The 13,025-nt window shown below is 27.0% G+C and overlaps 1 protein-coding gene across 1 annotated transcript in view; it reads right to left on the reverse strand.

The window, feature by feature from the left end:
- Positions 1–12,946, reverse strand: part of LOC100212344 (uncharacterized) — a 30,216-nt gene extending 17,270 nt beyond the window's left edge. The window contains exons 1-4 of the mRNA XM_065813825.1: positions 12,658–12,946; positions 9,898–10,091; positions 9,066–9,131; positions 6,363–6,453 (exon numbers count right to left, since the gene is read on the reverse strand). Of these exons, the coding sequence (XP_065669897.1) occupies positions 6,363–6,453; positions 9,066–9,131; positions 9,898–10,091; positions 12,658–12,793 (487 nt within the window). The 5' untranslated portion in view covers positions 12,794–12,946. The remainder of the gene's footprint in view (positions 1–6,362; positions 6,454–9,065; positions 9,132–9,897; positions 10,092–12,657) is intronic.
- Positions 12,947–13,025: the final 79 nt, after the last annotated feature.

A 13,025-nucleotide genomic window follows, 5' to 3' on the forward strand; every position in this document is an offset into this window, starting at 1 on the left:
ATAGAAATATTTAGAAATATTGCTTTTTTTTTTTTTTGATATGTTCTACTTTTAATGTTCAAAACATAACAAATTTAAAATGGCTTGGTTGTGCAGTAAACACTTCAACTTTTCCTGCAGTAATATATGAGCAATCAGTGGAAATGACAGTAGAAGTTTTCAGTTTCATAGATATTTCAAATAGCTATTCATTAAATGAGTTTTTAGCTCATTTAGAAGACTTCAACAATTCAGAAATAAATGAAATCTATTATGCTGTCAGTACAGATCAACACATCTCCTTCAATCCTTCTCTTAATTATCAATCACAATTACAATCATCGTTAACAAATGTATTTATAGAAACTGATAGTGGTACAGAGTTAGTTGCAGGCTCATCCAACTGCAGTAGACCTCAAATAACCAAAAGAAAAGTAACATTTTATTGTGCTAATTGTCTTTTTCTTTCAGACACTTATACTTTAATGAAAAATCATTTAAAATTACATGGTAATGGTGCTGCAGTGTTTTGTATTAATTGTTTTTCCAAGTTTAAAAGTTTATATGGTTATCAAAAGTATATTGCTAATTGTGCTAAAGAAAATAATACTGTTGATGATAATACTGAACCTAATATAATAGTTGATCAAATAGTGTATGATAATGTTGATGATTTAAATAATGATTATATTGGTATGCTAGCTTTACATTTGCAGTCTAAGTACAGATGTTCTCAGATTGTTTTAGATGTTATATTTTCAACTTTAAAAGAGCTATTTACTGACCTATATTATGATGTAAAAAAACTAAATGAATCCTGTAAAAAATTATCATCGCAATAATCTCGTGAAAAATATTTTAAACATGTCTTTTCTATACATGCTATAAAGATTTCTGGTAAAGGATCAGTTGTTCCATTCCAACATCATTAATAATCCATTTATGATGATGCTAGAATTTATTGCAATCACATGAGATTAAAGAGTTTACAAAGGTATCAAATACACATCATCATATTCAATTAGCTATTTATGCAGATGATATTGGCATTACAAATCTAATTGATAAAGCTTGTTCGAAACACAAACTTTGGTTTATGTACTTTCAAATTCTTAACATTCCTAGAAAGTATAGAGGTAGAACATCATCTATTTTCCCATTGGTTTTTACATTTAGTAAGCTTACTAAAAATTTCATTTATTTTTCTTCTTTACTTAAAGATTTTAAAGAAACAATACTGGCGTAAAAATAAGTATTGCTGGAAAGTTAATGACAGTTACAGCTGAGATTTTATACTTTTCTGGGGATTCTTTAGCAGCAAATTCAACCAGAGGACTTTAAGAAGAATTTAGTCAAAAAACTGTTCGCTGCTGTAGGAGCTGTAATTCTACACGGGCTGAAATGATTGAGTTTACAGCACATGAAAAGTGTTGATTCGAAATTTGCCTGAACATGTCATACATTTAAATGAGTTGAATTCTGGGCTAAGTAAAACTGACAGAACAAAATGGTCAAGAAATTATGGCATTGTTAACTTTAGTATTTTATCAGATATTCCAAATTTCGATGTCACCAAGCAGTTGCTTTTTGATCCAATGCATGATTTATTGGAAGGAGTTGTGCCATTACTTTTAGAATTATTTTTACTGTACTGTATACCAGAAAGTTTTCCTTAATTGATCTTAACCAATGGCTTCAATCATTTATAAATCTTTCTGGTATTAAAAAGCTTGGTGTTATTTTACCTTCATTTAAAATCCGAGGACAATTTGGTAGTGGACAAGTATTAACTCTCTCTTGTGTGCTGTGTTTTTATTTATTAAAATTTATGGATTTATCTGATCATCACCTTTCATGCTTAGTTAAACTTATACAAATAGTGAAGCTATATATAATGTGGTAGTGGTGTAGTGGTAAAGCGCTCGCTTCATAAGCAAGAAGTTCGGACTTCAATCCCCACCACGTCCCTGGTAGTACCATGCTCAACTTGTTTCTCCGTGCAGCGACCTTGTTCTTCAAGGTTCGTGTTTCAAAGTTATAGAGTTGAGAGAGGGTTATAACCACTATTAAGTAGCCTCCTCATCTGAGTGGCCTTCTTGGCCTTGAGGGGGTGATTAACAAAAAAACAAAAAAATATATATCTCCATTAGTAACTGATATTTATATAAAGGACCTTAAGTTTTGTATTCAAGCACAACAATTGCAGTTTCCTTAACAATTCAAATACTTTTAATTTTCCAATAAACAATTCATAAACTACATTTTCTTGTACACTATCCATCACAAGCATTCAATTCGGCTCATTATGTGGACATCTCTGTCTTGCATTTGAACGTAAACATCAAGTAATAAAGAATTTCAGACATTTTAATTTTAAAAACATTCCATATTCAGCTTGCAAAGCAATGATTGTAAATACAACAGGATTGTTTTTTAATTCTTTTGGTGAAAGATGATGTGATGTTTATGGAGAGGTTGATCAATTAAAGTTTTAGGATGGTTTTATTTCAAGTGCAGTCATTAATGAAACAATGGACTAAGTCTAACAAAGCCAGTCCAAATTTTGGACAACTTTCTAAATCCAAAAAGTTAATCTTTTTTGTTGGCGTTAGTAAATTCAGCTGAACCTGTTTTAAGTAAAGAACAGTTACTTCATGAAGTTGAGGTTTGTATATAAATGGCTTTTAATTGTACAAATTTAAATTTTATATTGTAAAATAAATTTATCAATAAATCTAATCATTGGTGTTGTATTTATATAAAGTATTAAATTTAATGTAAATTTTTTACTATTCTAATATTTACATTTGTATTCAAAATAAATATTCTTTAACAGATAGAGCTGCAGAAAAATAAGCCTTCGACTCAAGTTTTGGCTATTGTAAATCAGAATTTGTTTGAGCCCCAAATATTTAAAAGCATTCCGATATGATATCTTCATCTCTTCTCAAAAGCGAGTTTTGCAGGCTATATTTCATGTTTGATGATTTCGAGAGTAGCTCTAGAGAATTTTGTAATACAGTTTTTTCCAATGGGTCAAACTTTTTGAATTTAGTAAAGTTTCAGGGTGATGTCTTCTGTAAAAAGTCTTCTTCCCAGGCTTTCCATGTAACTCAGGTAAATATTAACATTATTTTTTGTTTAGATTACTCTGCAATATAAACTTTTTATTAAAAAATTGTTTAATAGTTTGATAATCTGGATGACATGCCTATTTTATGATTCGTAGCAGAAATGGATGCGAGCTGAAGAAAGCATAGATTTCATCAGCCAACGAAGTGTTTTGTTGCATAATTGCCGTTTACTATCTTATGGACCTAAAATATCCATCGAGTTATGCGCAAACACTAAGTGTTTTACAGTAAACTATTTTGAAGGACAGTTTTCTTTACAAGTCGAAATAAGCAACCAACTATTAAAAAAAATATGGTTTATTAAAGTGCTAATTATATATATATATATATATATATATATATATATATATATATATATATATATATATATATATATATATATATATATATATATCATATATATATATATATATATATATATATATATATATATATATATATATATATATATATATATATATATAAAACTTATATATAACTCCGAACTGGTTGTTAGAAAATTTTCCGTATTTTGTTGACACGCAAAAAAAATTAAAACGCAAGACCGCAATTTTTTTTGTTTCTATTACTTGATAGACTGCCAGCCCCAACCAAACCCTCAGTCGATGTAGCAGCACTCCCTTGCGAGTCAGGCTATAAGATAGTCGATGTAGCAACACTCCTATATAGCAGCAGGCTATAAGATAGTTGATGTAGCAGCACTTCCTTGTAGCAGCAGGCTATAAAATAGTCAATGTAGCAACACTCTGCGCATGATTTACAGTAAAAAAAAAAAATTTTTTAATTAAAAACAACAATAACATTGTTTATATTATTAAAAACATTCAGAATGTTTTAAAAACATTCTGGTCGATTAAATTTGCATTTTTGCGTTTTTTTTAAAAAGTGATTAAATTCCAATTAAATTAATGGTTTTAAATTTATGACAACACGGAAATGTTAAATAAAAGTCAAAAGTAATTAAAAATGACGTATGTGTTGTCAAAAGAATAATTTTTTACCTTCCGTACTCTTAAATGCAACAATTTATATATATATATATATATATATATATATATATATATATATATATATATATATATATATATATATATATATATATATATATATATATAGTATATATATATATATATATATATATAATATAATATAGTTTATATGAATATGTTTGTGATTTGAATGAGATTTATTTAAATATTGTAATTATATTATAGCTATAGCGCTTAATTCAAACCAAATATATCTTCAAATTATTTTTTACTACTAATTTATTAAGAAATTTATTTTAAAATGACCTTATTAACAAATACAGATATAACATCAATATAACGACAAAGTTGCGCAAACTAACATCATTATAACATCAATATAACGTCATTATAACGTCAAAATGATGTTATATTTGAAAAATATAACCTCATTTTTCAAGATATAACATCAATATAACCTGATTATAACATCATTTTAATGTTATAATGAGGTTATATTGATTTTACAATGATGTTAGTTAACGCAACTTTGTTGTTATATATTTTTTAAATATAACATCATAGTTTTTTAGTGTGTAGATGAATAAGAGTTTTTAAAGCACTTAGGAACAGTCACAGAAAAAGGATGAGACTTGATTGAATGACAAGTAACACGAGAATGAATTTTAGTAGATGGCACAGGCAACACTAGCTCTTTAAAACAGCATCCATTATAGTATTTATTGAAAAGGGAAAGAGAAGCAACATTATGACGATGCAATAATGGTTGGAGGTTGGCTGCAAGAGCAGCTCTAACTATGTTTATAATGCATTTTTGCACCTTGTCTAAAAGAGAAAGAAAGATCCACCCCAGATATGGCAACAGCATTTCATACAAAGACAGATTTGAGATTTATAGAGATAAAGAATAGAATCCACAGGAAGAAAGTGTTGAGAATGACAAAGAGATACAACCTTAGAGATGCTAATTTTGCAATCAATTTGATACATGGTTTCCAGGATAGATCATAAGTAAGAGTTAATCCTAGAAGATGAAGGGTAGATGACACGTTGAGTACATTACCATTCCTAAATATAGGAAGATCTAAATTATTGCAGTAATGATTGGCTGAAAAAAATTGGGTTTTATCTGAATTAAAGTTCATCAGCCACTGTGAGCCCCATGCTGTAGCAGAAGTGAGATCCTTTTCAAGCTCGAATGCCCCCTCCAAGCAATCAGAGAGCGTTGGCTTCTTATCAAGACAAGAATAAATAGTAGTATCATCAGCGAACAATGTCACCTTACATGTAAGAATATCTGGAAGATCGTTAATGTAAATTAAAAAGGGTATAGGGAAAAGAATAGAACCTTGAGGAACCCCTGAAGTTAAAGGATATGAAGAAGAGTGCTGTCCATCGAGAACAACTTTTATACTACAATATGAAAGGAAAGATTCTATAATCTTAAAGATGTTACCTGATACACCATAAGAAGAAAGCTTATGGAGAAGACAAGCATGCCAAACCAAAAGTTTTAGAAATGTCAAGAGCGATAGCCTTAACCTATCCACCTCTATCTAATACAGGATAAAACCAGTTATTACTGTTAGCAAATTAGCTGTAGAATGAGAAGATTGAAATTTATATTGATGATCAAAGTAAAGCAAAAACTATGCTTATGATAGGAAGAAGACTAATGGGACAGTTAATTTTTGAAAATAGGGATAACAGATGCCACTTTCCAGCAGGCTGGAAAACGAGAAAAAAATTAAAAAAAAAAGTTTAAAATTATTCTATTCAATAGTTGCTATGTAAGAAAAATTTTTACAGTTTAAAAAAATTTTTTAAATTTGTGTTAAGGCACTTTTTTATAAATAACATACAACCTGCAAGTTATTTATATAAAACCGTTCCTACAGTACATATACTAGAGAGGGTGTAATCCTTTGCAATAAATAATTATACTATTTTTTAGAATGTTAGATTTGCTGTTTGTGTTTTTTTGGAGGGAAAAGGAAGGGGAAAAGAAAGGATTGTGGGAGGCATGAGGGAGTGATGCACATTCTTATTACAAACCTACTTTCTACAAACTTTCTCTTTTATAAGATATAAAGTTTTCTATTTGAAACCAAACATTAACTTTAGAACAATTCACACTGATTGCGAGCAAAACAAAAATCGAGGCAAAGTTTTACAATTATTGATATTGTATGATTATATGATAATTATTATAAGTATTAGTTATAATTATTATTATTGTTATTATATTTATTATTACTACCTTGTTTTTTGTTTAATAAGGCAAGATCTGCCTTTTCACTTGGTCCAGTAAGTTCTAATTGAAGCCAGGTTGCAATTTCCTTTAACCATATCTGTTAAACAAAATCATAAGAATATTCATTTTGTCTACAGGAATAATATTAAGATAGCATTTACAGGACTCATATAACAAACAAAATAGGTCTAGTGGGGTGTGTTTCAGCATATGGTTTTTTTTGTAAATTTTTTAAGGGAGCATCACTAAAACTTATATAACTTTTTAAATATTTGTGATCAATTTTTTTTGTAAAAAAATTGTAAAAACAAATTTTTCAGTATCGGTTTTGGTAAAGTATTTGCTGAAATTTCTGTTTCGGTTTTGGCAACTAATTTGAGGACCTGAAATTTCGGTTTAATTCTGTTTTGGCTTTTTTTCTGTTTCAGTCGATCACTATTTATCAGCAATAGAAACTCATTAAAAAAAAAAAGGAAAATATTAAAGGAATCTGCTCCTTTATTTCCAACAGTGCACTGATGGGTTTTAGAGTCTAAAAATAGTTGTACAAACAGTTTCGCATTGATGGCTACAGTACCCATAGGCATATAAATAGCCATCACCCTATAATGTGTAATAGAAGTTAAAACAATACATATCTAGAGTAAAAATAATTATTTGTTGTTTGTTAATTTATTGTTTTATTAATTTATTGATTTAAATTATTGATTATGTTTTGTTATGTCAATTTATTGATTATGTTTTGTTAATTTATTGATTTAATAAAAAAGCAAAAATACACTGTGTAAGTAATAATAAAAACCAGTACTTTCAATTATGCAACATAACAACAATTAATTTATGTAAAGTTTTTTGCGCAAATGTTTTTTGCGAAAAAAAATTGTTGCTCAAAATCTTTGTTGTTTATTTTTAACTAATCACAGGAAAAGTTTAAAAAATTCAACTAAATTCAAAATTAATTTGTATTTATGTGATAAAAAAAAAGTCTGATGAAATTTTTCATATAAAGTAAAAATTTAGGCACCCCTTTTTAGTTGGCACACCTAGGCAGTTGCCTAGATTTGCCTTATGGCAAATGCACCTATGTGTACAAGTGTTGAAGATGGATCATGTAGTGGACCAAAAAGTGCAATAAGACCAAAAATCATTTGGCAGGTTTATGATATTGTTTGTAAGGATCCAAATTTGAATAAGTGTGAAATTGCTGATACCATAAGTATATCATATGAACAAGTACTCAATATTTTATATGAAGAATTGCATATGAAAAAGCTGTTTAGAAAGTTGTTCACATTCATCATTAAAAGTCATTAATTTTTAACGATTTTTTTTGGGGTTTTGCAACTTTTACTTTTACATCACTAAAATTATTTTATTTAAATTTGTTTAATACATATTGTATTATTAAATTTTATATATAGGTATGTAGCGGGCTACATGCTTAGGTAGTAGCTATGTAGTAGTTATGAGTGGGCTGTGTAGTAGCTATATAACAGGTTATGTAATAGGTATATAACAGGTTATGTAATTTCCATAAAAGCTATGAAGTGGGCGGGTACCCTGCAGGCTATGTTGTATCTATATATTGGGGTATTTAAAAGCTATATAGCGGGCTATGTAGTAGTCATATCCTAAACAATTAAAAAATAGTTACAGCCAAATTAAAACCTGGACTAACTCTTCCTTGCAACTGCGCAAGCTATCCTACAAATTAAAATAATGCGGATAACTTTTGACTTGAAAATTAAGTTTAATGTATTAAATTTAATTTTTTTTTTACTTTTACAACTTTTATAAAAATTTATTTAAAACATATTGGATTATACATTTTATATTGGTAGGTTTTATATTGGTTTTTTCATAGCTACTGCATAAGTATGTAGCAGGCTACATACTTATGTAGTAGCTAAGTTTTGGGACACAGGATTTGTAGTAGCTATGCAGCTGGCTATGTAGTAGCTATCAGCATGCTATTTAGTAGATACATAACAGGTTATGTAGTAGCTGTATAACATGTTATGTTAAAGCATGTTGTATCATAGCTATGCAGTGGGCATGTAGCCTGCAGGCTACGTAATACCTGTATATTGAGGTATTTTAAAGCTATGTAACAGCTAAATAGTAGTTATATAGCAGGCTATGTAGTAATTATGTCTTTGTAAATAAAAATTAATTAAATTTAGTTAAAAGTATCAACTAATTCTTTATGCTTTATTTTTTATAGCCCCTTAGGTGCATTAAACGGCCCCTATATTAAAAAAAAAGATTTGGCCTTATTCTTAAAATATTATTAGTTCTCACAAGCAACTCTGTTAAATTTTTTCAAAATGTAATTGGTTATAAATGTGATTTAGGGGGTCATCTAAAGTTTGAATTTTGTAACAAGATCCTAAAAAGCACATAGTGTTGGGTCTCAAAAGAAACAAAATTATATTAAATTTTAAAAATAATTATCATTTTATAAAAAAATTATTTTAGATTTTACTGCATAAAATTTTTTAATGCATTGAAAAAAACAAAGATTAAAAAAAAAAAAATTGCTGCTCCAACCTAAACCCTTAGTCAATGAAGCAGCACTCCCTACAAGTGATTCCTATTTAGTCATTTGAAATATGTACTGAACCTCCCCATTCATGTGGTTAAATAGATTAAATTAATTTACTAAATTTACATTTAAAATTCTGTATATAAAGTACAAATATTTATTACCAGCTGATGAACTGGAAACTTTAGTTGAATATCTTTAATTTGTTCCTGCAACCGAAGTGCATTGATCTAAATAAAAAATAATTTATAGCAAAATACTATTTATCCCTTTTAAGTGCCCAGTACTTTAATAAGATGTAACTAAATATGATAAACTGCAATTAAGTAACTGAAATAAAAAAATCAGCAGCAATGAAGAAAAACAATTACAATTGTCAAGTAGCACTTTGAAATTTAATATCATATTTCTCATTTTTACAACCTTTTATTTAACTTAATGAGTTATTTGTCTGTTGTCAGTCCCCGAATATTGCAATCGATTTTTCACTATCTTTCAGACTAGCTACAGCTCTGAACTTTTCAGCATATCTATCGTCCAGATGAAAGTAAATATTAAATATATTTCTAGCAACGACAAACCAGAAACCAGGGCACATACCCCACTTTTTTGTAGCAGAATCAGAATGCCATTGATTTTTTACTAGCTTAGCATCTTACTTTTGCTACCTTCCTTTTTACTACCTTAAGATTTGCGTAGTACTAATAAACATACATATTAACAGTTTCAAAGGCCAAACATGCCCTTAGTTTTTATAGTGGAATCTTGCCATTGATTTTTCACTACCTTCCAGACTAACTAGAGCTCTGGAACTTTCAGAACTTGTGTAGTTCCAGCATTTATATTGTAAAAGAGATTACAAAATTAATAAAAAAAGCTTTGAAAAAGTTGTCTTTAAAAATGTTTTTGATTTACTTGTTGACTATATAGTTAACAGTTTAACTCTAATAAAATGAATTTATAAAAATTAAAAAAAAGAATTAAAACCTGTCATACCGACTGAACCTTTTCTTCCATATTAAACACAATAGGTGCCTTAGGTATGGTCTTTTTTTTTAAAGGACGTGATCGAGGAGAATTGGTATGTTTTTCATCGCTAGAATGTTCTAATGGCACCATAGAAGGTATCTTTTCTTCTTTACTTTCATTAAATGCAACTTCAAATCCAGTTTTCTCTACTTTTAAAGGGTCTTAAAAAAATATATATATCTTTTAAATATAACAATTAAGTCAAGCTTCATTTTTAGAACAAGATTTATTAATTTACCAAATCATTAAAATGATTTTCACTTGCTTAAAAACAAATTTTTTGAATAACAATAAAGGCATATATAATATAAAATATTATGCATGTGTATGTGTGTATGTTTATATACAAGTTAAGCATCTGTATTGTAAAGATGTATGTATGTAGTTTTTGAATTTTATATCAACTTTTTTATTTTAACTTGAAAATTGAATAGTTTCAGTTTATTATATTCAGTTTATTTTTTTTTTTGTAGTAACTAACATTTTTTATTTACTTTATTTATATTATTATCTATATATTATTTATATTTATGTTAAAACTTTGCTCCTGTTCTGGAAGTGCATTAGTATCGAAGATATCTCTATATATTATTGCCGAACTTAATAGTTTTGATAGTATGTTGATATTCAATATTTGGCTGTTTTCATTTTTTGTGTTAGTTAGAAATTTATTTGGACCAAGTTCAGGTCAGCTGCAAGATTACAGAGGTAAGTCTGATGAAAATGAACTAATTTTTAATTAATTAAATTAGAATTCTCTTGTTTTATCTTTTTTTCTCATTTTCTAAATAATTTATAAGATAATAAAATATATTATACAGTAAATAAAATATATGAAAATAATGAACTTAAATTTTTCAATCAAATTAGTGTGTGAAATGGTGCATTCTAAAGAATTAACAACTGCACAACAGGCTCAGGTTCATATTCTGAGCCAGCAGAAAATGTCCCAACAAAAATTTTTTTTTTTAAATAAGTAATGTTTTTAATCAATAAATGAATAGCTATTGTAAAAATCCAAAGACAACACTCTCCTAAAGAATTTTTTTATGGTGTAATGAATGATGCTTGTTATGTATATATTCTTGTAACATTAATGTTACAAACATAAACTTGTAACAAGTATAAAACCAAATTTTATATTTAATAAACAATTTTTAAAAATGAATAAACAGATAGATCATGCAAAAACCAAAATGTCTCATAAGAAGCTGTTTAGAGAAGCAGCTCACGTGGCTTGCCAAGTTTGTTTTAGGAGAGCTTTTCTTTGCTCTGGTACTCATTTACTTATGCTGAGGCTTGTATATACATATATATATATATATATATATATATATATATATATATATATATATATATATATATATATATATATATATATATATATATATATATATATATATATATATATATATATATATATATACACACACAGTGTCAAGCCTTCTCAGGAAAGGCGTGCGGTTGTATGCTTTATATGACCATGCGTACTTTTTTTTTTGTGACAACTTAGCCACACTCTTTTGCATATATTTTTATAATTTGCGTGTTTTAAAAAACCAAATTTAAAGATAAAATTAAAAATAAACAAACCATAAACTAAAAAGAGAAACTAACTCAACGAACAATAAATTAAATAAAAACATAAAAAATAAAGGATAAACCAGAGAAAATAAAAGCATAAAACTAAAATACTTTTTAATTTAAAAACTTTTTAATTAATAATTCAAACTTAATTAGTTTAAAGCTGATAATTTTTCCTATATTTCCTATATATCCTATATTATCCTATAATTTAAAAACCTTCTAATTAATAATTCAAACTTGATTAGTTTAAAGCCAATAATTTTTCCTATATTGCTATGTTGTTGTAGCACATAAGTTGTTGTAGCACATTATTTTTTATCTATTTTATCATTCGTTAAGATTTTAATTTTTTTTTTAATTAGTTTTTGTAATAACAATATTTTTATTTTTAGTTTTTATTTCTCTTTCCAGATTATAACTTATTTACTTTTAATTTTAGTTTACATTTCATTGCGTTGATTTGATATTTTATTTTTAATGTTTAATTAAAACTATATACAAAATTATATATATATATATATTATATATATATATATATATATATATATATATATATATATATATATATATATATTATATATATATATATATATAGCATATATATACAATGTGTAATAATAATATTTTTATTACACTATATATATATATATATATATATATATATATATATATATATATATATATATATATATATATATATATATATATATAGCATATATATACAACTGAAGTTTGATATATACAGTAGTGTGCAAAAGTTTATATACATTGAAAAAACTTCAAGTTTTTTAACATTTTGGCTTTTCACAGAAAATAAATAAAACCAATTGCTCCTCTAATGTGACTACATAGTCACATTAGTGGAGCAATTTTTCATATTATTTTATCACAGGACATTAGTGTTATGTTAGGTAGCCTCAAGATTTTAATACTGCTTGACAACCACAAGACCTAGAGTCAAGTAAGCTAAGGTTAACAATATCTATATTACGATTAGCACTCATACTATAATTTATTTTTAAAAATGACTATAGAGTAATAACATGATTTTTTTTTTTTGAATTCTTCATTGAGTTTAAATCATTGATTTCAATGATTTAAAAATAATTATTTCATAACTGATTTATAATTTATTTATACCTCTGCTCGATACTTTTGGAATTTTATTTCCACCATCAATAAAGCTTTGTTGAGCGCGTTTCACATCAGATTTTGTTATATGACCCTTTTTTTTGTTAACGACGGTTTCCCATCCTTTTCCAGAATTATTTGACATTTAATAATAATGTCTCAGATAATGAAATAAAAGTAAAAGAAAAAAAACTTTTGCCAATAGAGACTTTAACAAATCAAAACATTAGTCGAAAAAGAAATTAATGCTGACGTTTTTAAAAATATTTGATGACGACACATTGAAATGCTGACAGCTGCAACTTCAAATAAGCGCGTTAAAAAATAAATATTTTTTTAAAGCAGGGCATTATTAATATCACTAATATTATTAGGAA

The sequence above is a fragment of the Hydra vulgaris genome, chromosome 12, assembly GCF_038396675.1.
Source record: "Hydra vulgaris chromosome 12, alternate assembly HydraT2T_AEP".
Taxonomy (NCBI): domain Eukaryota; kingdom Metazoa; phylum Cnidaria; class Hydrozoa; order Anthoathecata; family Hydridae; genus Hydra; species Hydra vulgaris.